The 23,250-nt window shown below is 38.8% G+C and overlaps 2 protein-coding genes across 13 annotated transcripts in view; one reads left to right on the top strand and one right to left on the bottom strand.

Annotated features, from left to right (window-relative positions):
• LOC108654630 (protein 5NUC) overlaps nt 1-23,250 on the top strand; it is a 124,068-nt gene that overhangs the window by 77,985 nt on the left and 22,833 nt on the right. The window lies entirely within an intron of this gene.
• Nucleotides 1-23,250, bottom strand: part of kn (EBF transcription factor knot) — a 35,071-nt gene extending 11,821 nt beyond the window's left edge. For 3 of the 12 annotated variants that reach the window (XM_089260882.1, XM_018105950.3, XM_018105944.3), the window contains exons 1-5: nt 22,384-23,250; nt 16,429-16,646; nt 16,317-16,372; nt 7,776-7,849; nt 5,049-5,117 (exon numbers count right to left, since the gene is read on the bottom strand). In XM_089260882.1, the coding sequence (XP_089117008.1) occupies nt 5,049-5,117; nt 7,776-7,849; nt 16,317-16,372; nt 16,429-16,646; nt 22,384-22,559 (593 nt within the window). In that variant the 5' untranslated portion in view covers nt 22,560-23,250. Of the gene's footprint in view, nt 1-5,048; nt 5,118-7,775; nt 7,850-16,316; nt 16,373-16,428; nt 16,647-20,846; nt 21,814-22,383 lie in introns of those variants that run through there. The other 9 variants (XR_016196917.1, XM_089260878.1, XM_018105951.3 and 6 more) reach the window with 7 other exon arrangements.

Below are 23,250 nucleotides of genomic sequence, written 5' to 3'. Positions count from 1 at the left end.
ATTTATGAATCAAAGAATATATATTGCACATTTGATTCTATAGCTCATATATATAAAAATCATTATTATTTATTATTTTTATTGTTTCAGCTAATATATATTTCTAAATCCATATAGGCTTTCAGTTAAAATGCATTTCTAAATTCAGACTAATTTCAATCCAGCTGAACTCACTTTTTTGTCCGCCACTGTATTGAACTGAACTGTTTGCATATTGGACACCACAAAACGTCAATTCTATTTGTCGCCGTCGTTAGTTGGTTGGCTGGGGAGCCTTGGGGGTTCGAGGGCCTTGGTGGGCGGGGCGCAGTTGCCGGTGAATTTGCACTTAGTTTATTTGTCGCGTCGGGTACAAAATATAGAAAATTGAAATAAAGCGAAGAAACTGCCAATGACATGGATAAATGCAAAAGCGGCAAATTTTCGATTGTTCTGCCTCGTTCTTCCTCTTCTTTTCTCCCTTTTTTTGTCAGCCCTGTTGACCACTCTGGCAAATAACAATTTTCCGCTTTGCCAACAGATGGTTGATGTGGTATTTGTTTGTTTTTGTTTTGGTGCACAATTTACTCAAATTAAAAAGTCGAATCGGGAATTTGACACGCGATAATCGTTGACTGTAGAGGGAGTGAGTGTAGTGTGTGTGAGTGTATGTGAGTGTGTATTAATGTAGTGAGATAAAGCCTAATTACGCATACGCCAGATGGGCCCATGTAATGGGCACATGAAATGAGATTATAGTTGGAGGAAAAAAAAAAACCGAAAACGGAAGACAGAAACAAAGCTCAAGCTCAACAGCAATCAGCGAAAATGTGTGAAAAAAACGTGAAACATGTCGCAGTCGACACAAGCAACAACCACAAAATTGGGCAACCTAACAACAACAACAACAGCAATAACAACAAAAGCAATAACAACAACGAGAGACACAGGAACAGAGAAATGCAGGAGTTCTTTCCACGGTGGCGACAATGCGACCACCGCTGAAGTGCGCTTTAAATTCACTTAATTATGGAACACACACGAAGGGCATACCTAAAAAGCAACAACAACTGCAAAAACATCAACGAAAAACAAAAAGACAAAATGCGTAGCAATCGATCCACACAATGCTGCGAATGTCCTCGCAAATCATAAATAAAAGCTGAACCGAGACGGTTCCTCAAACTTGCGACCGAAGAGCGAACAGCATCAGCTGCGAGGGGAGCGAGAGGAGAGGCAGATGAGAAACCTAAAGCTATAGCTGTAGCTGTAACTGCAGACTGTGCCCTCACCTGCGCTGGTAATTGCAAATCCTCAGATAACTTTAGGCACTGTGACTAAAATACTGAGAATTTACTTAGGATAGAATAAAAATATTATCAACTAAATTTGTAAAGCCTATACTAAAGATTAAAATTAAATATTTATAATAATGAGATGTAGTTCTTTAAGGCTTTGTTCATATTAATTATCTTATTGCTACAATTATAGTTTATTTAATCCCCATAATAATTATTATCAAGAGTTGTCTGATTTCTGTTCATTATATTAAAACTGATTAAAATTATTACTAATATTATATATTGCATTAAATAGATTTATGTTTTATTCATTCTATTTTAGCTTTGCACCTAAAAGCTTTTCAAAATAATGTTTTTAGGTGCTCAACAATAATAAAAAAATTAAAATTTAAAAAAAATATTAAAACAGAAAATAAATAAAAATAAAATATAAACAAATATAAAAAAAAAATAAAATATATTTATAAAAAAAATAAATAAGAAAAAAAAAATATTTTATTTATAGAAATTGAAATATATAAAATAATTAAGATAAGATTAATTAATAAGAAAAATATATATTTTATTATATTCCCTATACTATATGCATTTTAAACTTAATAAATATAAAACTTAAATAATAAAACTTAAATATTTCCAACTCATAGTATAATGACAAGCAATTTACGATACATAAAATAATTCTTGATTCAAAACTCAATTTCTACATTTACAGTTAGACAGTTGGCAAATATAAATCAAAGTCCGATTGGAGATAAAATTGGAAAACTCTAAGTATTTTCACAGTCATTTCCTAGCGCTTTAAGGAATGCTTTGGAGCAGAGAGGTAAGCAGCAGTCGAATAAATATAATTTAAATATAATTGCATGAAATGGATTTTGAATTGATTGGCTATGTTTTGGGCCCACTGTGCGCTCGTTGCATTGTGTGCACAATTTCGGGATCTGTAAAGCCGCTCGCGCTGCCGGCCAACTGCAGATCGTTGCATGAATAACAGAAATTCATCAATAAAACATGTGGAAACGAAGGCTTTAGTTGTTGCTGCTGCTGCTGTTGTTGTTGTTGTTGTTGTTGGAGTTGGAGTTGCTCCTGTTGCAGCAGCAGCAGCTCTCACGGCACACGTTCGAGCGTCATGAAAGTGGCAGGCAACTGGGCGGCCGATTGGCTACTGCTGCTGCTGTTGTTGCTGCTGCTGCTGCTGTTGTTGTTGCTGTTGTTGCTGCTGCTGTTGTTGTCATATGTATCAAGAGTTTTTGGCTTAGCCAAGCCAAGCCAAGCGCACTTTGAAATGCTGTCGACGGCGATTCAGTCGGAATTTTCAATCAGTTCCAATTGTTGCGCGCCCAGTGACAAGTTTTCAGCCCAGGCACAATATCGTTGCTTGAGTGGCAAAATGTGCACGACCACCAGCCAAGTTAGCGCTTTAGCGTGTGGAGCTCTTGCAACATTTAGTTGCATACACATAGATTATCCAAAAGGCAGAACGAGTTGCGTCTTAGTCGGCCTTAGGCGGCATGAACTACTGGCATATGAATGAGACCAGGCCACAGTTGAGCTGAGCTGAGCAGGAGCCGAGGCAGGAGTAGGAGCTACAGTTCGACTGATCCATGCCGACTCCAGTTTAGAGTTGCTGATTGATATGCACCTCGCCCTGGCACGCTGCTCCACTCTACCATCTACCATCTACCATCGCCCATCTCGCAGAGATTGCCGACAAAAGTTACAGGTAGGCTGACAAATGCGACATGTGCCGAGCGAAAATGCCAACTGACCGAGAGTCGGTCGAGAATGTTGGCTGGGATTAACCAATTTGGTCAATGCCACAGCTGTGCGGCTAACAAGCCGCTTCGCTCGCTTTGCGCAAATAAACAGGCGAAAAATGAATTAATAATCGTAAATATCGCGCCTGAGCACGTGGACAGATCCAGCAGATACCAGATACCAGACACCAGATACCAGTTACAGATCCGATCCCAGATCCCTCTCTGTGTACCTCTGGACGATAACTGTTCTTTGCTGGCATTTCGATGCAGCAAAAAGAAGAAGACGCTCAACAATTTTAACAAGATCATAAATGCGAATGGGCTTCAGATCTTGCCGCATCCATTCGCAGCTCTCTGGGCAACAGCAGCTTCTTCTGCTTCTCCTGCTTCTCCTGCTGCTGCTATAGATTTCCTAATTTGCAAACTGCTGCCGGGGCTGGCTCTGCTGTTGCTTTTCATTTTGTTTTAGAGCAAACAACATTAACAGGCAATCAATTAAATTTAATTATGACACCAATTATGGTCTGATTGCCAGACAACCAGCCTGGCCAACCAGCCAGCCTAGACTCGCCTGGCCAGCGCATAAATGAGGCTCCATCTGCAGCTTCGCTGCGCAATATGTAATAGAATCATTAAGTCTCTGGTCTCTTGTTGTTGCTGCTGCGGCCAGTTTTCGTGGAATACCACCATGGTGGGCCATCCCATCCAGTTGGCCAAAGGCGATTGCCTCCACACAAATGCGGCCGGCAGCCAAATAGTTTTAGACACCATTTGAAGGGACTGCAATGAAGTTGTCGCATCGCTGGCCATCTGCATAAGGTGCGATCCACTTTGATCAGCTGAATTGCAGTCGCGTGCAGTGCCTGTGCTGGCCAATAAGGCAGCAGCAAGAAGAAGAAGAGCGAACTAAAACGTACTTGAAGAATGAAAATCTAAATGGAACAGAGTATTGAAATAGTTGGCATATTCACTCGCTTCAATTATTCAACTGAATGAGGGGCAACTGATGGGAATTAGACGAGTCAGGGGGAAGATGTATGCATATATAGAAGACCTTTACAATGGAAAAGAAAAAACTAGATTTAATAAATATTTGATATTCTATATGAACGCAAATTGATTTCAAGTCTTGCAGATCAAGCTAGATTTTTCTTAGTGAAAGTGCAGAGCTAATACAACCACAATTCTGAGTAGCCAAAATCTTCGTCAACATCGCTTAAATCAAGAGTTCTCTATGTGATGCGCTCAAAAATTATTTTTAACAAACGCTTTTCAGTTTCAATTAAAATAGAATTCGCCTCAGCTTCCGCAGTTGAGGGCGTGCCGCCCATCGCGTGGCTACTTATACATCTTGTGCAAACAATTTGTATGCCACTAATAATATTTTGGGAAGCCAATTAGAGCCGACGCACTGCCGGCAGGGAAGTGGCTGCGGTTCTGGCAGCCGCAAAGGATGTGCATACAATTAACATAATTCGCTTGACACGTGACATGAGAAGGGGGCGGAGACAGTCAGTCAGTCAGGCAGCAGCAGCAGCAGCAGCAGCAGGGAGAGGGAGAGGGAGAAGGGTAACAAGGGCTTTGGGGTGTCGAATTGCGGCTGCTGCTGCTCCTGCTGCTGCTGCTGCACTCGTCTCAATTTACAATTCACAAAATTTATGAAAATAGAATTTGCCTTTTTGATGAACTTTCCGAGCTTTGAGAGCTGTTGGCTCTCGCTCTGTGGCTGCTGCCTCGACTTGGCTAGCTGCCGCATCATGTTTTACATTGCAGTTGATAATAATGCCAATAAATCAACGATATGCGCAATACACACAAGCCAACCAAACAGCCAGCCAAGCAGTCAAGCAGTCAGCCATCGAGCCATCCAGGCAGGCAGGCAAAATAAATAAATAAAAAAAAAAAAGCGACGTTGATGAAAAGCAGCTTAAAATGTCATCTTTTGTGTGGAGCTGAAGTTGGAGTTGTGTTGGGGACACACTGCGGCTTACAACTTACAACTTACCGATCAATAATGACGGGATCCGATGGCGTCTCGTTGCGGTTACCACAGCTCTTCTTATCACAGCAGCGGCTGCAGGTAAACGAAAAATAAAGAAATTGCTTAAATATCTTAAAGGTGAATTGAATTAATATAATTTCAGTCTAAATAGAAGAAATCAAAATAAAATGCTTTAAATTTAAAGTAGAGAAATTTAAGTAAGAGAAATTGCATAAATAAACATCAATTTAATAATATTTTTGAAAATTTTTATTTATCCTATTTAAATTAGCTTAGCATAGTTTATTATTAATAAATAGGAAGACGCAAATAAATAAAAAAATTAATAATAATAAAAAAAATATTATTAAAAAAAAATCCATAAGCAAAATAAAATATAAAAAAAAAAATAAAATAAACTATGTATTTAGTTTCAATATTAATTTATGAACAATATAAAAATTTAATTTTTAAAATTTCTGTTAGTCTGCTCTTGCTTTTTAAAACTATAAAGAAAAACTTTGATAATAAAAAATAAATAAATAAAATAAAAAGTAATTTTAATAAAGAATGCTAATAATATTTATTGCAGTGAAAGCCTATTAAAAATTTGTCAGCACATAAAACGTATATTTAAATAACGTACATTTAATTAAGTTAATTAAAAAATAATAAATAAATAAATATATAAATTAAATATGAAAAAAAAAATTAGCATATCAAAAATATTTCAAAAATATATTATTCATTATTACATTTTATATTTAAGTATTATACAATAACCACATAGGTGCAAAAAAGTTCTATTTTACTTGATGCAATAAAATATGTAATATGAAATTACGTATTAAAAAGATTTTTTCTATATTTGGAGCTATGCATTCTTACAATTCCTTTTGCACGCACTCGCATACACACACACACACACACACACACAAGACACACACTTGCACACACACACACGAACGCACGCACTCGAATCGAGTTCAATGGCTGCGTAATTTTTGGCCGCACAGCCGCTGGGCAGCGTTTTTAGGGGGGGTGCGCGAGGGTGTGGGTATGACGAGGGGGGTTATGCAGAAGGGTGGGCACGCTAACTGGGTGGCTGCAGCTAAAGCTTGAGCTTTGGCTTCGTCCTGGGCACAACATAAACATGGATGACTAAAATGGGCGAAATGCCAAACGATAAAGAAGAAGCCATTGCCGTGACTGCGACGTCGACTGCGACGACGACTGCGACTGCGACGCAAAAGCTAACGATGACACCGACGCTGACGTCGACGCCATTGTATTTGTATTTGCTTTGTGTTACGCGAAGCTGTTGATTTTTGCTGCTTTCTTGGCCAAAGCGAAAGCTAAGGCTGAAAGCGGGTGGCAGCAGCGGCCAGAGACAGCGAAGGGGGAGCGACGCGACGGGGGCAGCGACTGTAGTCAGGGGCCAGTCAACCCCTGTGCGTTGTCCCCTTGTTTTGATAATGCTACGCAAACATAAAAACTGGGTGCCAATCCGAAATAATAAAAGATGGCCGGCCAAGCGCACCCTGAAGCTGTGCCGCATCGCGCTTGGCGACGGGCGCTGGGCGACGGGTGATGGGCGGTGGGTGGTGGGCAGGGGCTGTTGGCTGACAAAAAAAAGGGGGCGAAGCTGCGTAATTTTTTGTTGTGCGTTTGGATTTTTTTCTTTTGCTACTTGGGGCTTAATACACTTCGAACTAGTTAAAAATGGATTTATTTTGAAATCAGATGAATTTGTTCACCATAATCGGAAAGGTGATTCGAATCTAGGCAAATGTTTGATGGAAGACAACAGATATGGGGTATTTGCTGATCATTGTATAAGTCGAATAAACTCAATCGAGTTGAACCAAGTTGAATGTTTTAAAGTTTTTATACAGAAAAGAATTGCCAGTTTCATTACGTGAAAAAGTGAATTGACATTTATATTACATAGCAGTGACATTACAGGGTATTGTGTAGTCATTCATGCAGTTGGGGCTTTCAGTTTGTATTATTTTGGAGGCAACCTTCAACTGTCAGCCTCTGTTTGGGCGCTAGAAGGGTGAACTGCCCAGAGATATGATGATGCTAGATGACGATAGCAAAAGCCAAAAAAAGCGAGATGGAATGAGTGAGAGAGAGAGAGAGAGAGAGAGAGAGAGAGCGAGAGGTGGAGCAGGAGTATCTGCCATTTATACGTTTCAGCTCTCGTGCGTTTGAGCGTAAAAATAAAACGAAGGCCGACAGACAGAAGGACAGAACAGCAATAGGATAAAATGGGAGAGGAACAGGGGCAGCTGCGGGCAGAAGAGGTAAACTAAAAAAAAATCAACAATATTAAAGCAGCCACCAAAGGGCAGCGAGCACAAAAAGCTCAAAGAAAGTAAAAAGAAAAATTCAAAAGAAAAAGAAAACAAAAGCTGGGTAGGGGAAAAATCACGCGGAAAACGCTTAAAACAAATGAGCGTAGCTGCCAATTTCAAGAAAACACAACAGAGAGAGCGAGAGAGAGCGAGAGAGAGAGAGAGAGAGAGGAGCACAGCAAAGCTTACAAGCCAAATATATAAATACTTGGACAAAGCTCTGGGGAGCTGAGAAGAGCGGCAACTGAAACCTCCCCAGAGGGTGCGCCAGAGCAGGGAATCAAAGGTGTGGATTAGTGTGAGGAGCGCGAGTCAAGGCACAAGTCAATGCATCCAAATCATTTGCAGATTATTAAAACGGAATCCGCATTTCGGTATATGATTCACTCACCTGCACATCACCTCGTGCGTCAGCAGGACACGGCACATCTCCGGGTTCTTATCCTGGCCCTCGTAGATGATGGCCTGCAATGGAGTAGAGCAGAAACACAAATTGTAAGTAATTGCTGGCTAGCTGGTCTTAGATGGGCTTAAGCTACTATTGGAATTGATGTCTGCCCATTGTCAGTTTATAACCCACAAAAGAAGAGAAGATTTGATAAATACTCTCTCCAAAAAATTACTAAATTTGGGAAAGACTTAAAAGAGATTCTTTATCTGTTAGTCAAGCTTAGTTGTGATTTGCTTTGTAAAAAGCATATACATATGTATATATACAAATATATATCTATATATCATTTTTAATTATCTGAAGATTATTTTTCAATATCTTCTTACTTGTTATAGGAATGAGCTAATAATATTCAGATTTCATCTAATCACTTAAAATTTGATTGGGGCAGTTTTATACAGCATTTTATAAAAATAACTTCACAAAAAATAATATATAAATATTATTAATAGATTAAAAATAAACTTAGGAGAAGCTTAAAAAAATAAATTTGGTTCAGAAAATAATTATATAATTAACTATTTCATACGCATATTTATATATTTTCCATATTCGACTAACCCACCTGGCAGCCCTATATATTAAAAGGAAAATCCATTAAGTAGTTCGTATACATATTTATATATTTATTATTTATATTTATCGAAAATTATTATTTTTATTATCAATCAAGACAAAAAAAACACTTAATACATATTTTAAAAATCGTCATCAGCATCATTATCGTATCCACTTAAGAACATTAATTCGGTTAAATAAATACTATTAAATGCAATTAACTGACAATAATTAGCTTTACTATAAAAGCTTAAAACTTCTTATTTAGTTGCAAATAAATCAGCCATGAAAGTATTTTCTGCTCGCCTCTATGAAAACTTTTTATTCAGGCTTTTTTTTTATTAAGGCTTAAAGTGTGTTTTACCGCAAATTGAGGTCAACTGATCTAAGCCATTGATTGACTTGAATGCTCAGAATTTGTTGACTAACTCCACGGACATATATCATGACTACAAATCAATGGAAGCCTGTTATCAAGCGTGCCCCTGCTCCTGCCACTGCCCCGTCCCCTGACCCTGCTCAAGTGTGTGGAGGCGAATGCAAACACACATAAATGCTAATTACAGTGCAACTACTCGAGAGTTTCGAGCTGGTCAGAAGGTCGGACGACATATGGGACACACATACAGGGCAAATATTGACACACTCGAAGCGGGTGGTCGAAATTTTGGCTAATAATAACTGTGGGAGGAACAATTTCGGTATTAGTATTTATATTTGCTTAGGCGGCAAAAAAAAAAGAAGTAAAGTTCGGTGAAGCATGTTTACCTCGGAGGGGTAGGCAAAACATTTTAGTGTCAGTGGCAGTGACTATAGAAAAATCGTGGCATGTGCGAGGCACACGCACTTGGCACTCGTCGAGGCAGGGGAATGGAAACCGCAAGTGCAGCTCTCTCTCGTCAGACAATCTGCTGCAATTTCAGGAGCTGAAGATGCAAAGGGGCGAGCACTCGAGCCCGTGTTAGCCTTCGCGTAGAACAAAAACAAATAGATAAACAAACGAGAGGTAGCAGCAGCAACCACCCAAACCAGCCAGAGCACCCAAAAAAGGCGCATAGTTCTCTAATTTAAAAATGATTAAAGCGGGTTGGCCAACTCCCGCTGTAATCCAACACTCATCCAATGAATTAGTTTGGGTGAAAACACGGCATATGCGCGAGCAGACCCCCGCCCACCCGACGCACGGGTGGGTACAGAGGACTCATTCATCACTATCAGTACGAGCTGTAAAAATGCATGTACTCCGTGAGCCGTGTACACGCAAAAGTAATAACAATAACTACCTAGATACACATGGAAGAGGAGCGAATCATCCACCGGCGGATGATGCCGCACTTGCCGCACTGCCACAGGGCAGGCGCGTCAAGGACGAGTGCGCTCGGGCTCGACTGACGTCACAAGCATATGCGCATTGTTTTCGCTGGGCGCTGGGCCAAGCCAAACAGATAATCAGAAATTAATTTCAATGCAACCGGTAACCGGTAACCGGTAAGTGGCATCGGGTACTACCGGGTACTACTGCAACACCCTGCCCACCCCCCGCTGTGGCGTAGGTAAAGCCAGCAGCATCAGTGGCACATGTAAAATTATGATCATCCCTTATTATCCCGTTTTTGTCGGGTTAATAATTTCCCCCTCTCGACAAAAACGAAGGAAGGAAAACATTAACAGCCTTGCCCTTCCATGCACAGCCGAAGCCCTCTGTAAGTCCCCGGGATAACAACAACTATCCTGCCAAGGATATCCAGCCAATGCCTTGGCTCAATGTCAACTAGTTGCCAGCTAGAGCTGTGCCAGAGTGTGAGTTGGCTTTTTGTGGGACAAGTGCGAGCTAATTATAGAGCAGACCCAAGCCGAGCCCGAACTCGAAGCTGTTCCCTTCCGGTCTACAGGCTATGCTGTTAGATCCTTCGTCAAGGATTGTTTCGGACAAATGTTCTAATGGCTTTTCTATGTTTGCGCAAAATTGATTTTGCCAACATGTATTTGTAATATTTACAATACATAATAATGAGTGGTTGAAGTGAGAAGAGCTGAGATAAGTATATATTATATATTAAAATGTATATTTAAAAAAATATATAAAATATTGTCATGATTATAAATGGTTATCGGATAATTAAAAAAGTATTGATATATTTTAGAATATAAAATATATTTATTAGGCATAAAATTTTAGAGAAATGTCAAGGGAAAACGTCTATATGATATGTATATACACTTAAAATACATAATATGTGGAATATGGCAAGTATATATATAAATATTAGATGAATTCGAATACAGATAATGAATAATTTAGGGTAAGTAGGCAGAATGAATATATAATATACATATATCAACTAGATATAATATTATTAAAAAATTCTATTTATATTAATTAACTCAAAGAATATTAAATAATAATATATGAAATGTAATACACATTTAATATGCATAATAATTTTAAGATTGACGTAAATCAACAGAGATCTAATCAATACTCAACAGATATCAATTAATACTTAACTAAGACATTCGAATTCTTAATCCTAGCATGAAATTAGATATGTAATAGTAGTCTATATAAAATTTATTCAACTACATTTACATATTTGTGTTTACGTTTCTTAGTGTAAACCACATTCAACCTCATATTCCCTCGACTGCAATCGCCCGCATAAAGTCTTCGTCCCATACACCCATACACAGAAGCCATTCACATCGAAAACCATTGATAAATAAGCAAATTCCAAAGCCATCAATCATTCGGAGAGAAACAGGAGATGAAACAATTAGTGAGCCTGGAAATCTGGAGCAAATCTGGGCTGGCAAAGTGCCCCTAAATGCTGCATCTAATAAAAAACTAAACGGACGCCACTAAAAACTGGAGTAAAAGCGTTTAAACTACGATTTATCACAGGCCAGAGCAGACCTGGCGGCCAACCAAACAGGAGCAGTAGCAGGAGTCGGCAACAAAAAAAAAAAAAAGAAGCGACAAACGAACAATCAAAGCAACAAAAAATCAACAGACAGCAACAAATGATAAAAAAAGAGAGCAGAGAGTGTTGATGTGACGAGCCCAACTGATGGCAGGCAAATGGAGGCAGCAGTTGGTAATGAAAGCTGAGGCAGCAGCACGAACAGGAGTAGCAGGAGCAGTAGCAGCAGCAGGAGCAGGAGCAGGAGTTGGAGCTGTTGTTGCCAGCTGAAGAGTTGGCGATTGACGTGGCTGTTAAATTTTAAACGTTCTGCATAAAAATGTTGCAACATTGCGACGTTAAATGCCTTGCTCTCTTTTATTTTTGCAAATTGTTATTATCGCTTTTTAAATAATAATAAAAAATAAAAGCGCAACGGCTTTTGCATTATTTACGCGCTTGCATGCTGCATATTTTAACGTGAAAATAAAAATCTCGCCAAACGAGATAAATTATCGCTGGCAGCAACAAACGACTACAGCAAAAAGCAAAATACAGCAAATAAAAAACCTTTGTTTATAAAAAAAAGAGTACATCGAGGGTTACTCTTAATTTATTAAAGCATCATTTATCAGCGCAGTTCTCGAGCCCGGTTTAACGCATAAATTTACGGCAGACAGCGTCCAGCATGCAGGACTCGTAAAAGGACAACATGTAAGGATTTATACGAGGAACTGAATATACATATATAATAAAAAACATACACACAGTATATGCATTTGAGCGTGCTTTACTTAAGGTTTTCGATGGGAAATATTTCTGGCTATTTTAAATTAATATTTGAATATTATATATTTAAATAATTAATTTGATATTAGAATGCTGATCCAACCAAATACGAGTATGTGTTTACCAATACGTATATGACAATATGTTTTTTTTAATGAAGTATTTTCTGAATAAATATTTAACACTCACATGTTAAAACAAAATTCGTTTGTAATAAAAAAAAAAAAAAATTTTAATAATGAAATAAAAATTTATTGATAAAAAATAGTTTTAATAAAAGAGATAATTCAAAATGTTTTATTTTTTTTTAATGTTCAATTCTAAAGGAATTCAAATGGAGTAAAATTACATATTCTAGTTGATATAGACAACAAAGAAGAGAGCACAAACCAACATACGTATGCTTTCCTATATGAACATATGTATATACACATAACCTTCATATATATGCATGTGTGTGACATATTAACATAATATATTTACATATATTTGTATATATTCACAACAGATATGTGCAAATGTTGCAGACAAAAATATTTGCATAATGAGCGCGATATGAAATGCAGTTTTTTGTCTCGTTGCCCCACAGTGCAACGGCGACCGCAGAAATGAAAAAAGCACTTGCCGTGAAAGCATTTTTAATCGCATTGCCATGCACAACACCAGAGACGAACACACGCACACACGCACGCATATTCATATGTATGTATGTGTGTAAGCAAATCAGCAACGCAAATGGCGCTCTGTTTTCACTGCGCAATCTGTTAAATTTACTGAATTGCCTACAGCAATAAGAGCAATAAAAACAAAAGCAATTGTTAACTGGATAAAATGGCAAAATGAAATGTGAAATGTGTTATTAATCGAAAATTTTGCACACTTTATATTTAAGTGTTGACACACAAATTAATATTATCGCTTAATTAACGCGACGCAAACACACAAAGGCGCAAGCGAGAGAGCAACAGAAGCCGCACGCTGCTGCTCATGCGGCGAAAAGAGCGAGACAAACGTGACTGCACTGGCAATGGCGTGTGTGATCTATGTGCTTGTGTTAGTGTGTGCGCCAATATGCATTAGTGATGCGCATTATTGCGATTTCCATTGGAGTCACGGTTGCAAACTTGTTTTTGCATATGAAGTGCCGCCACTGGTTAAATGAAAGCAATGTAGAGGTGACACAAGCGACGATGTTACTTTTCGCAGCAGTAGTTATTCGACTAAGCGCAGTGAGTTGCTGCCAGTCATTGTTAGTGTTACACATCTCTAATATTTATCAACGCTTGCGATTGGGCAGCTTAGCTGCTGTAACGGCTCTTTTAGGCGACTCAACGACTCATTAGCTCACAGAGAGCGCAGGCTGCACCATTTTGAGTTGTTTGCTGCTGCACAATGTGCACATCCCGTTATCTAGCTGCATTAATCGCCGCCTATCACCAATCACCAATCGCCCTTTACTGTTGTTCGGTTTAGAATTTCGCTGCGCTTTTTTGGCCGGCCGCATAATGCGTGTAAATCGCGATAAGCGCGATTTTTGGCATCGGGGCTGGCAACCAAAAGGATTTTGGGCAGTTGTCGCAGTTGGCAGTCGCTTTTTGTTTTATGTTTATGCCGGGTCCACCAAGCCAGGCCGAGCACCCGGGCCAGGACATGTACGCGAATGAGCGCTATGAAATATGAGCGCAAATGAAGCGAACGGCGTACCAATTGAGCCGTACACATCCTGAATGTCGTGGTAGCGCACCTCCTTCTCCTGCTCCTGCTGGCTGATGGCTGCTGCTGCTGCTGCTGCTGCTGCTGCTGGTCGTTAGCTCAAATTGCAATTGCGCCGCCTTCGTGGCGTTTGGTCGCGTTGTATTGCCCGTTATCTGATCGAATGTAATTATGATTATGACGATGATTTGCAACATTGCCAGCCTCCCAGCAGGAGCAGAGTGAGGGCACGGGCGATAAAAATCGCGGCCCACGGGCAAGGGTTCTCTGTCGTCTCTCTCCCTCGCTCTCGTTCACTTTTTTGGCTGCGGCACGTGACAATTGTATTGCCTTGGCATTGCTTTCACATCAATGCCTAAGACAATGTCTCACACACACAGCACTCGGATGCTGTTTAATCGCATTGCTGCTACAGTTTCGAATTTCACTTTGCCACCCATGCGCCACCCCCTGATAAGAATACACTTATCCCCGGCTCACGTTCGCCTCCTTGTTTACCTGTTACGCACCGTTTGTGCTTCAGATAAAACACTCTGCCCGCCGCCTGACACGCGTATGCAAAAAAACAAAAAGAAAAACATATCCAAAGGGGGTTGACATCTGACCAACTCTGGCAAGTATACCAAAATCCAACTAATCCGATCAAATGATTGTTCTTTTCCTGCCTTTTTTGTTTCGTTGGCCCTCAGTTCAGTTGACTCTGGCAATTGCAACTCATTTTAAACTCGTCTGACAACTGACAGACAGTTAAATGTTGCACAGCCTTTTTAGGGGAGTGAAGCACTCGAAGACTTTGAATAAAACTTTGAGAGTTTATTTATTGCTTAATATTCTTTTGTATTAAATGCAATATTTTGAAAGTTACAATATAAAATATAATGGTAAAACAAGCATTCATAAACTAACATATTACTGTAGACTACATAAACCTATTTCAACCCTCTCCAGTTTGTATATTGATATTATTATTGTTATTGATAATTGTTGTGCTTTCAAGATAGTTCTAAGAACCAAGAGATTCGCACGATAGAAAAGATAGACTTATAGATATGCTTATAAACAATTTCGTTGTCTAGTTCTTGAAATATATTTTAATAATCAAGGTCTTATATATTATAAATATTATAATTATATATTATAAATATTACATGCACAAATGACAATTCGTTGACGATATTATCGATTGCTAATGGAAGGGCTTAGCTGGGTTTGCTAATGTCTTTGCGATTCAATTTCCTTCACACTGCAAGCAGCGCACATAATGGATTCCCAGCACTGGTGACCAGGGGGGCTACGGGCTACGCTTAGATATCGATAATTTGTGGATAAATTTATTGCGATCGGGTGAATGGAGCAACGCCCACAATGGAAGGCGAAAATAATGGAATGCCAAAGAAATTGCACGAAAGCAAACGAAACGACAAACGTCTATAAAAATTTGTCACTCGAGAAATTAATTGCCCTTGAAAAGAGAGGAGGCAAACGGAAGGCGACAGCGAAAGGGGGCAGGACACACGCATTAGGCCTTAGACAAAGCTGACATATGGTGCACTGGCATAGCCTGCAGCGTGTATAACGCACATCAATGCGCAGCACCCACAACAAAGCGCATTAGCCATGTTCAATGGGATTGGGCCGGGACAGACGCCGGAGTCTCAGTCACACCCCTTTCGTAGGCGATGCGATGAGCAGTGCGCTGTGTGAATGAATTGCTCGTTTGGCTGCCCAGCTTCAACTGCGAAGCTATCGAAGCACCGTTTGACGACTCAATTTATTGGCAGGACACACACACGAACACACACACACACACACACACACACACACACACACATACATAGAGCAGGGCATAGAACCTGGGACACACTTAATTAGCCGTGACAATCAATTTCGAATGCAACTTATGCTCGAATCAGCAAGAAAAACATTGCCCAGCCAGTTCAGAGTGCACGGACGGCGAACCGACTCCAGCCAAGTGGAATGAATTAGTTTTCGATTGCGTGGCACAAAGCATTTGCCTAAAAAAAGATGAACAGCGAGCGGATAGTGTAAGGGAAGCGAACTTTAAGTGTATTGAAATTAATCTTTATTAGATTTACCCCGGGAAGCAATCAAATTAAGCTATATATCTGAGCGCTTTCATTGTATAGAATCGTAATATATTTGCTCATGCTATATAAGATTTTAGTTTTTTTAATGGATAAGGTTGGTTCTTTAAAAGAGCTGTTAACTGATATAATATGGAAAAATCGTGCAATAGAGGTTATTAAAGGTGAGCATAAAAGATATCCTAAAAACCTAACTAAAGTTGAGTTATATTAAAAGCCTCAAATTAAGTTTAAATTCACAAATGTCTTAAAAATCTCAAGATTGATCAAAGTAAATAAAAGTTTAATCTCGGATTCTGCCCTTCAATTTTTCTTGATATTCAATCTGAATGGAATAGATTAAGTTTAATTTAAATTGAAAATAAAGTTTTATTCAGGATTTATTAAAGTCTATTGATGGGAAATATTAAACTTACCGCTTTGGTTACTGAATCGATGAGCCTCACAAATATGTCCTGTTCCTGTCTGGCACCTGCATTAAGGGTGAGTTCAGACACTTTGTACACATTCTATAGATGTCGCACTTACCATTCGCGTAGAGCAACTGCAGTCGGTACTGGATGCCATTGTTGGTCTTTGTGGCATCCGATTCGGAGTCCTTCTCGATGAAGCCAATGAAGGCCGTTCGCTCGATCTCGATGGGCTGCCCGGCGCGATCGTAGAGCGCAATCACAAAGTGAAAGAAATTCGATTTACGCAAATTGCTGGGCGGCTGCTTCTCAAAGTGGGCGCGGCCAATGCCCAGGCTGCAATTAGACAGAAAAAAAACCCGAAAAGAGGTGTCTTTAAAAAACGTAGGCCTACTTCAAATTATGCTATTAGCAATGTAAATAGAGCCGCAATTAGGCGAACGCCCAACTAATAATAATGCTATGCCACATTGTTTTGGGACAGACAACTCAATTACTTGACAGTGACATTTAAACAGCAGCCACAGTCTACTGTCCACTGTCCACTGTCTAGTGTCCAGTGTCTAGTGGTTAGTGGCCAGTGACAGCTATCATTAAAAGCGCATAAGCGCAACTTCAACGTGACACAATAATCCTGATGAATAAAGGAATTAACACACAACAGCTTCAGGCAGGGGTCCGTTTCTGGCCAAGAGCGAGCGAGCGACTCGTCAACAAATATTTATGTTATGTGGGCCAAGCAAACACTGTAATTATAAGTACAGGACAGGCACACACACACATACACACACACACACATATGTATATACCTTAACATGAACATGGGACATGAGATGTGGGATATGGGACATGGGCCAAAAGGCTTGTCCACTCCATATGCCAAATGTCAACAGTGCAACTGCTACTCCTGTTCCGACTCCTGCTACTGCTGCTGCTCCTGCTACTGCTCCTGTTAGTGGACTGACGCTCACCTTATGGCTTATGACTCGTGTCTGTGCCTCCTTCTCCTGCTGTTGTCTGTCTGTCAGCGCAATTACTGGGCAATGCTAACTACCTAGCCGTAGAGCTGGCGACCCTCGGACACGGCCGAGTAGTTCGTCTGCGTTTTTCTTTCCCACCCACACACATACTACACACACACACACACACACATGTGTATGTATATTGTGTGCATAACGAACAATTTAATTTAGAAAATGCTGATTTTATCAGATTTCTATTATTTATTCAGGCAAATGTCAAGAAGTATCGCGCAGACAGCAACTCCTATGCCAGCTATCCAATGTCCAGGCGCAATTATATACACATTTGCCAAAGGATAATGCCAGAGGACTTGGCTCAGCTAATGATAGCCCCAATGATAAATCGTTTTGAAAATTATCTACTATGCTCGCCACTAAACAACAACAATAACAACAAGAACAATGAAAAAATCGAAGCAATTTAAGTTATGCAAACAGCAAATGTCGTTTGTTTTTTTTTTTTTCATTATTTGCTTACTTTACTTTAATTATTATTCATACAAAATATGAATATTGATTCTCAAGGGCATTCAGTGGAGTTATTATTGAAACGGCGACAAATGTATGCATATTGATAAAAGCGAATGGGATTTTTTACTCATACATACGTATGCAATATAAAGTATATTTATATATGTCGATATGTTTTTATATAACATACATCTATATGTTTCATAAGATCTTACTTTAATTTTTAGTATTATTTAGTTATTTTGATTTTTATAATATTGGTTTTCAAAATATTTTATTTTTTTTTTTTATTTGAATATTTGGCAAATTTAATATTTTATATTTTTTAATTTTGTTTTTCTAATTTTATTTTTCAAATTTATTTTTTTATTTTTATTTATTTTTATTTTATTTTTCTATTCATATTTCTATTCTATTTATATTATATATATATTTTATCATTCACATTTAACAAACATAATTTAATATTTTTATTTTCTTATTTATTGATCTTTTGAATTGATCTTATAAATATTATTTAGATATTTTGATTGATAACTATAATATGTATATATTTTTTATTTATATTTAACAAACATAATTAAATATTTTTTATTTATATTTTACTAAGCTTCATTCTTTCTAAAAATCGAGTAGTTGTAATTAAAATAGTTTTTGTCAATTCCAAAAAAATATCTTCAATTTGAAAACATATTTTTTGTTGCTTGCATATGCAGTTATTTAAATAATTTACATGCAGTAATGCAGCTTTCACAAATTTTCTCAGCATTTTCCATTTTAAAACTCGTAAAAATACGACTAAAATTACTAAAATGTTCGATTCTGGCCCCGAGGCAGTTGAAAAATGCAACTATGCGCCTTTGCTAATGCAATTTCAATTTAGCGATTCGCAAAAACAAATGAAATTAGACAATTTGTGGCTGCAGCAGAAATGTGCCAGGCTACAGGAGCAGGACCAATGCACAGAGGTGAGTGGGGAGCTGAGACGAGTGTGGGTAGTGTGGAGTTGGGAATCGGGAGTGGCTGCCCACACACACACACACACACACACACAAGTGCGAATGATATTGGAGTACGACACATAAATGCCAGACATGTTACATTCTGGGCGAAAGGTTATTGTTATGGAGTGCAGGAGGACTACATACACAAATATATGTATATGTATTGTATATATATATGTGTGTGTATGTATATGACCCCACCAAAAAGTGAGCTGGCCAAATAAAAAACAGCGAGTGTACAACTGTTCGCTCGCTGCTGCTGGCCGTGTCCTGCTCGGTGGCTAAGCACTCGATTGTTGACTTTTCCGACTTCAGTCGCAATTGTGTGGACTTTTCCATTCTATGGCTTGTTTGCGCTTGCCGCCAATTTGCGAAAAACGTTTTGTGGCCGTTTTGCTGTTGATTTTATTATGCCAACATTTAATTGTCGGAAATCGATGCCCAGGTGACCAGCAGGTAAAAGAGACAGGTAAGGACAGGTTGGGGCGGGGCACGAGTCGTGGTCACGTTTTGCCTATTTCCGCGCACGTGAATTTCCATTTTGCGCTTTTCTTTTATTTTTTGTTTTTATTGTTTTTATTGCTTGCTCCAACTGCACTAAACTCCCATTGAATGTCCTTTAAAAAGGACACTTTATTTACAATACACTTCGATTACAGTCATTGTTGTTGCTGCTGCTGTGTGTTGCTGTGCAGTTTATGGCCATTGTTGCATTGTTTTTCTCGATTGCAGTTCGCCGCAATCTTTGTTGAAATAAATTTCGAATATTTTTTTATGATTTATGCTCAAACATTTTGTTGCAACTTTAGACTAAAATTGAGCTCAATGTGTGTGCGACAACAGATAAATAAATATATAAATAACTGAAGGTCTACCTAGGAAATAATATTGATTAGCTCGCTGATAAGTGGGCAATTTATTCCTTGCTCAAAGTTTTCCAAACACATTGGTTTAACTAAGAGTATGATAATAAACAGTTGCAATTGCTACTCTAAGCAGAATGCAGAAGCCACTCTAACTCCTATTTCCTGGTCTGACACTTTTGCCCAGAGAACTTTGGCTTATTAAATATTCAATTCGTATTTCTATTGGATTTACAATTTTACTCGTAACAAATTTAAAAAAATTTGCCAACAAATACAGGCACATTTTTAGGGAAAGTATACAGATTTATATAATTATAAATATCTCAATAAACTGTAAGGATATTTTGCATTTAAATTGCTCATTAAAATCAATTCGAAAATATAGAATTATTTCACACAACTGTAAATAGTTTTTATATAAATATTTTAAATATATTTATATATTTAAATTTACTCATTGTAAAAAGTTTTTATATAAATATTTTAAATATATTTATATATTTAATTTTACTCATTGTAAAAAGTTTTTATATAAATATTTTAAATATATTTATATATTTAATTTTACTCATATGTATTTAACATGAGCTTAAAAATTATATGAATTTCTTTTAATTCATTTTCTCAGTTTCTAAAAATATAACATTTAATAATCATTTAGAAAAAATATGCCTATTAATTATATTTGAATTTATTCAAATTTTTTAGCTTGCAAATTTAATGATTCAAAATCAAAATTGAAAACATTATGTTTAATTTTTACAGATATGTTTCTCCACTTTCAAACCCTCAAATATATATACTTATATACTTATTTTTCAATTAATTTTAAAATCAATCGCAAATAAGCGACAAGATAAATTTTTGGATAAAATCTATTAGTATTATATATAACAATTTTCTAAATATTTTATCATTTTAATGACCATTATAAAAAAATGTTTTTTTCTTTAGCAATAATCTAAAAAATATTAAATAAATAAACACTCTGAAAGGCTGAGAAAAATAAACTAGTAATTTCACAGATTTGACGATGTTAATCCATGTCAAGAAACTATAAATACATTGCTAAAAATTCTCGTTCTCTTAATATTCACACTCACAAACATACATACAGCCCTTATCGTATTATATGTATATTAAATACTTGATTATAAATCTACGCCGTTTTACCTCACATCACAGCGCATTATCTTAATGTTGTTGTTGCTCAGGGTTTGATTGTGATTGTGATCCTGCAGCAGATTGTCCTCGTGCAGCAGATGCGAATGTCTGCTGCTGTTGTTGTTGCTGCCGTGGCCACCTGTGTCGCTGTGCAGGTGTATGTGTGTGTGTGTGTGTGCTTGCTGCTGTTGATTTGCCGTCGCTGAATGCACGGAATGAAAGCCCGCGGTCATTTTCAACAATGTGACACTCGCACTCGCACTCGCACTCGCAGTAGCAATTGCTGTTGCCGTTGCTGTTGTTGCCGTTTCGCTTTCTGCCACACGCGCACTTCTTCTCGGCGCGAACATCTCACGCTAGAAACATCTCAGACGCAACTAAAACAGCGTGCCACAAGGCGAAGCTTTTGCCACAGTTGCAAACCCCCAAACTGAGCCGGAGGGCGCTCTTCTTTCTTGTAATTCAATTGAAATGAACGCCAAGGCGAAGGCGAAGGCTAAGGCGAAGGCAAAAGCGAAAGTGAAGCTCCAACAAAAACATCCCTTTGAGCGCACACAGCGTCCAAAATAAAAAGCACACCAACTCACGGCGACGGCGACTGCGACGGCTACGGCAAAGAGGCTTACGCATTACGGAGTCAGCATTCCGGCATCAGGAGTCAACCCCGGAAAGTGCGTGCGGCGCCCTTTATGAAGATGTCTAGCCGAGTTGTTTCTTATTTGAGTGGAATTTTGAGTGGAATTTGTTGTTGTTGTTGTTGTCTGGTTTGCCATGCTGCGGGGGCGTCCATAAAAAGCCCCTTGGCCTGACCGACCGACTGACTACGGGTTCTCGCAAATATCTCTCCCCCCTGGGGGGACACTCGCATCGGACTAAAGCCGGCTTTGGCCAAAAGTAAACAAACGCTTTTTGGAGACTTTTTGTTTGTCTAAACTTTTTTTGTTTGTTGCAGCAACATGCGAAATGTTGCCAGCAATGTTGCCACGTTTTCGAAATTGATAATGCGAATGGAAATCTTAGAAAAATTAACTAGAATTTCGAATAGCTTTAATTTCTATGAAATCGCGATTTTAATAAACTAAATTCTGATAAGTCTAATTTCATTATTTGCCTAGAAATTGTTATATTAAGCACTCAATGTGAAATGTTGCTGAAGTACTTCGAAATTGTTGCCACCAAAACAAATGCAAAAATGTTGAGACTTGAATGGAAAAGTTTACTTGATTCATAAGAATATTAAATTTTACTTCTAATGAACATTTGATTAAATTAAACAGGCATTTTTATTAAATATTTTTAAATTAGATAATAAACTGTTGATCATTTATCAAGATGATCTGAAGCCATACGAACTTTCTGTGAGAATCTCATTCAACTACAATAATTCATTCACAATTTAATTCAAGTGAAACCTTTCCGTGTTTTCCAACTCTTTACTTTCATTCATTCCACACTTTTATGCATATGCTTTCATTCTACGCTTTGTTCAACACTTTCAAGTTTCATAATCCTTCAGTTGATCACACACTTGAAGCATTTCACTTACTTGCTCTGATCGACGACCGGCTGCATGGCCCAGCGTCCGCCGAGGGGCTCCTCTTTGAGGGATGTCATCGGGCCGCGCGGCTGGTTCATGTCCGCCGCTGTGGGCGGCAGGCTGAACATCAGGCCGCCAGCGGATCGGGGTCCCGCGGTGGGATAGAGCTTGCGTCCCCATTCCATGCCCAGCTCCAGAGTGGGCCACGGCGAGGCCGAGCTGAAGCCCGGCACCGGCTCCTCGGAGCGCAGCTTGAAGCTATCGGCGCTGGTCAGGGGCGCTGTGCTAGCGAAGTGATGGTGCTGATGCTGATGGAGATCAGCGTACGGATATTCGTTCACCTTTGTATAGTTGCTCGCGGCAGGTGTTGGGGCAATTGTGGCAGCCGTTGTGAATGCTGTTGTTGACGATGGCGCTGCTATTGAAATTATTGCCACGATTTGACACTGAGCACAAAAAACTGTTTGCTGTTGTTGTTGTTGTCTGGGTCACTTGATCTCTCTGGAGAGGCACGGCCAATCGATGAAGCGCGACACGGATTGAGACACTGATGATAAAGATACTGATACCGAGACGATACAAATGCAGATTCAGAGATGGAGATGAGCCCTTAATTTTAATACCGGAGCACACAAATTGGCACTGAAGGCGAAAGCAAAGCAAAGGCGATTGTAATTGGGGATTTGAATTGAACCCAGTATTGTGTATTGGTGTAGGCCGTGGTGAGCGGGCGAATGCTGTCAGCGCGTGTGAGTATGTGTGTGTGTAAGTGCCAATGCACCGCGGAGAATTTGGGATTTTCGGAAAATTGGTCTCGCAACAAGTTTAAGCGGCGCGCGCTACCGTCCCGAGTGGCTGTTAAACCCCAACTGAATC

The sequence above is a fragment of the Drosophila navojoa genome, chromosome 5 (genome assembly GCF_054131105.1).
Source record: "Drosophila navojoa isolate 15081-1374.11 chromosome 5, UAZ_NAV_1.0, whole genome shotgun sequence".
In the NCBI taxonomy this organism is placed as follows: domain Eukaryota; kingdom Metazoa; phylum Arthropoda; class Insecta; order Diptera; family Drosophilidae; genus Drosophila; species Drosophila navojoa.
This window is presented reverse-complemented; position numbering and strand designations above follow the sequence as displayed.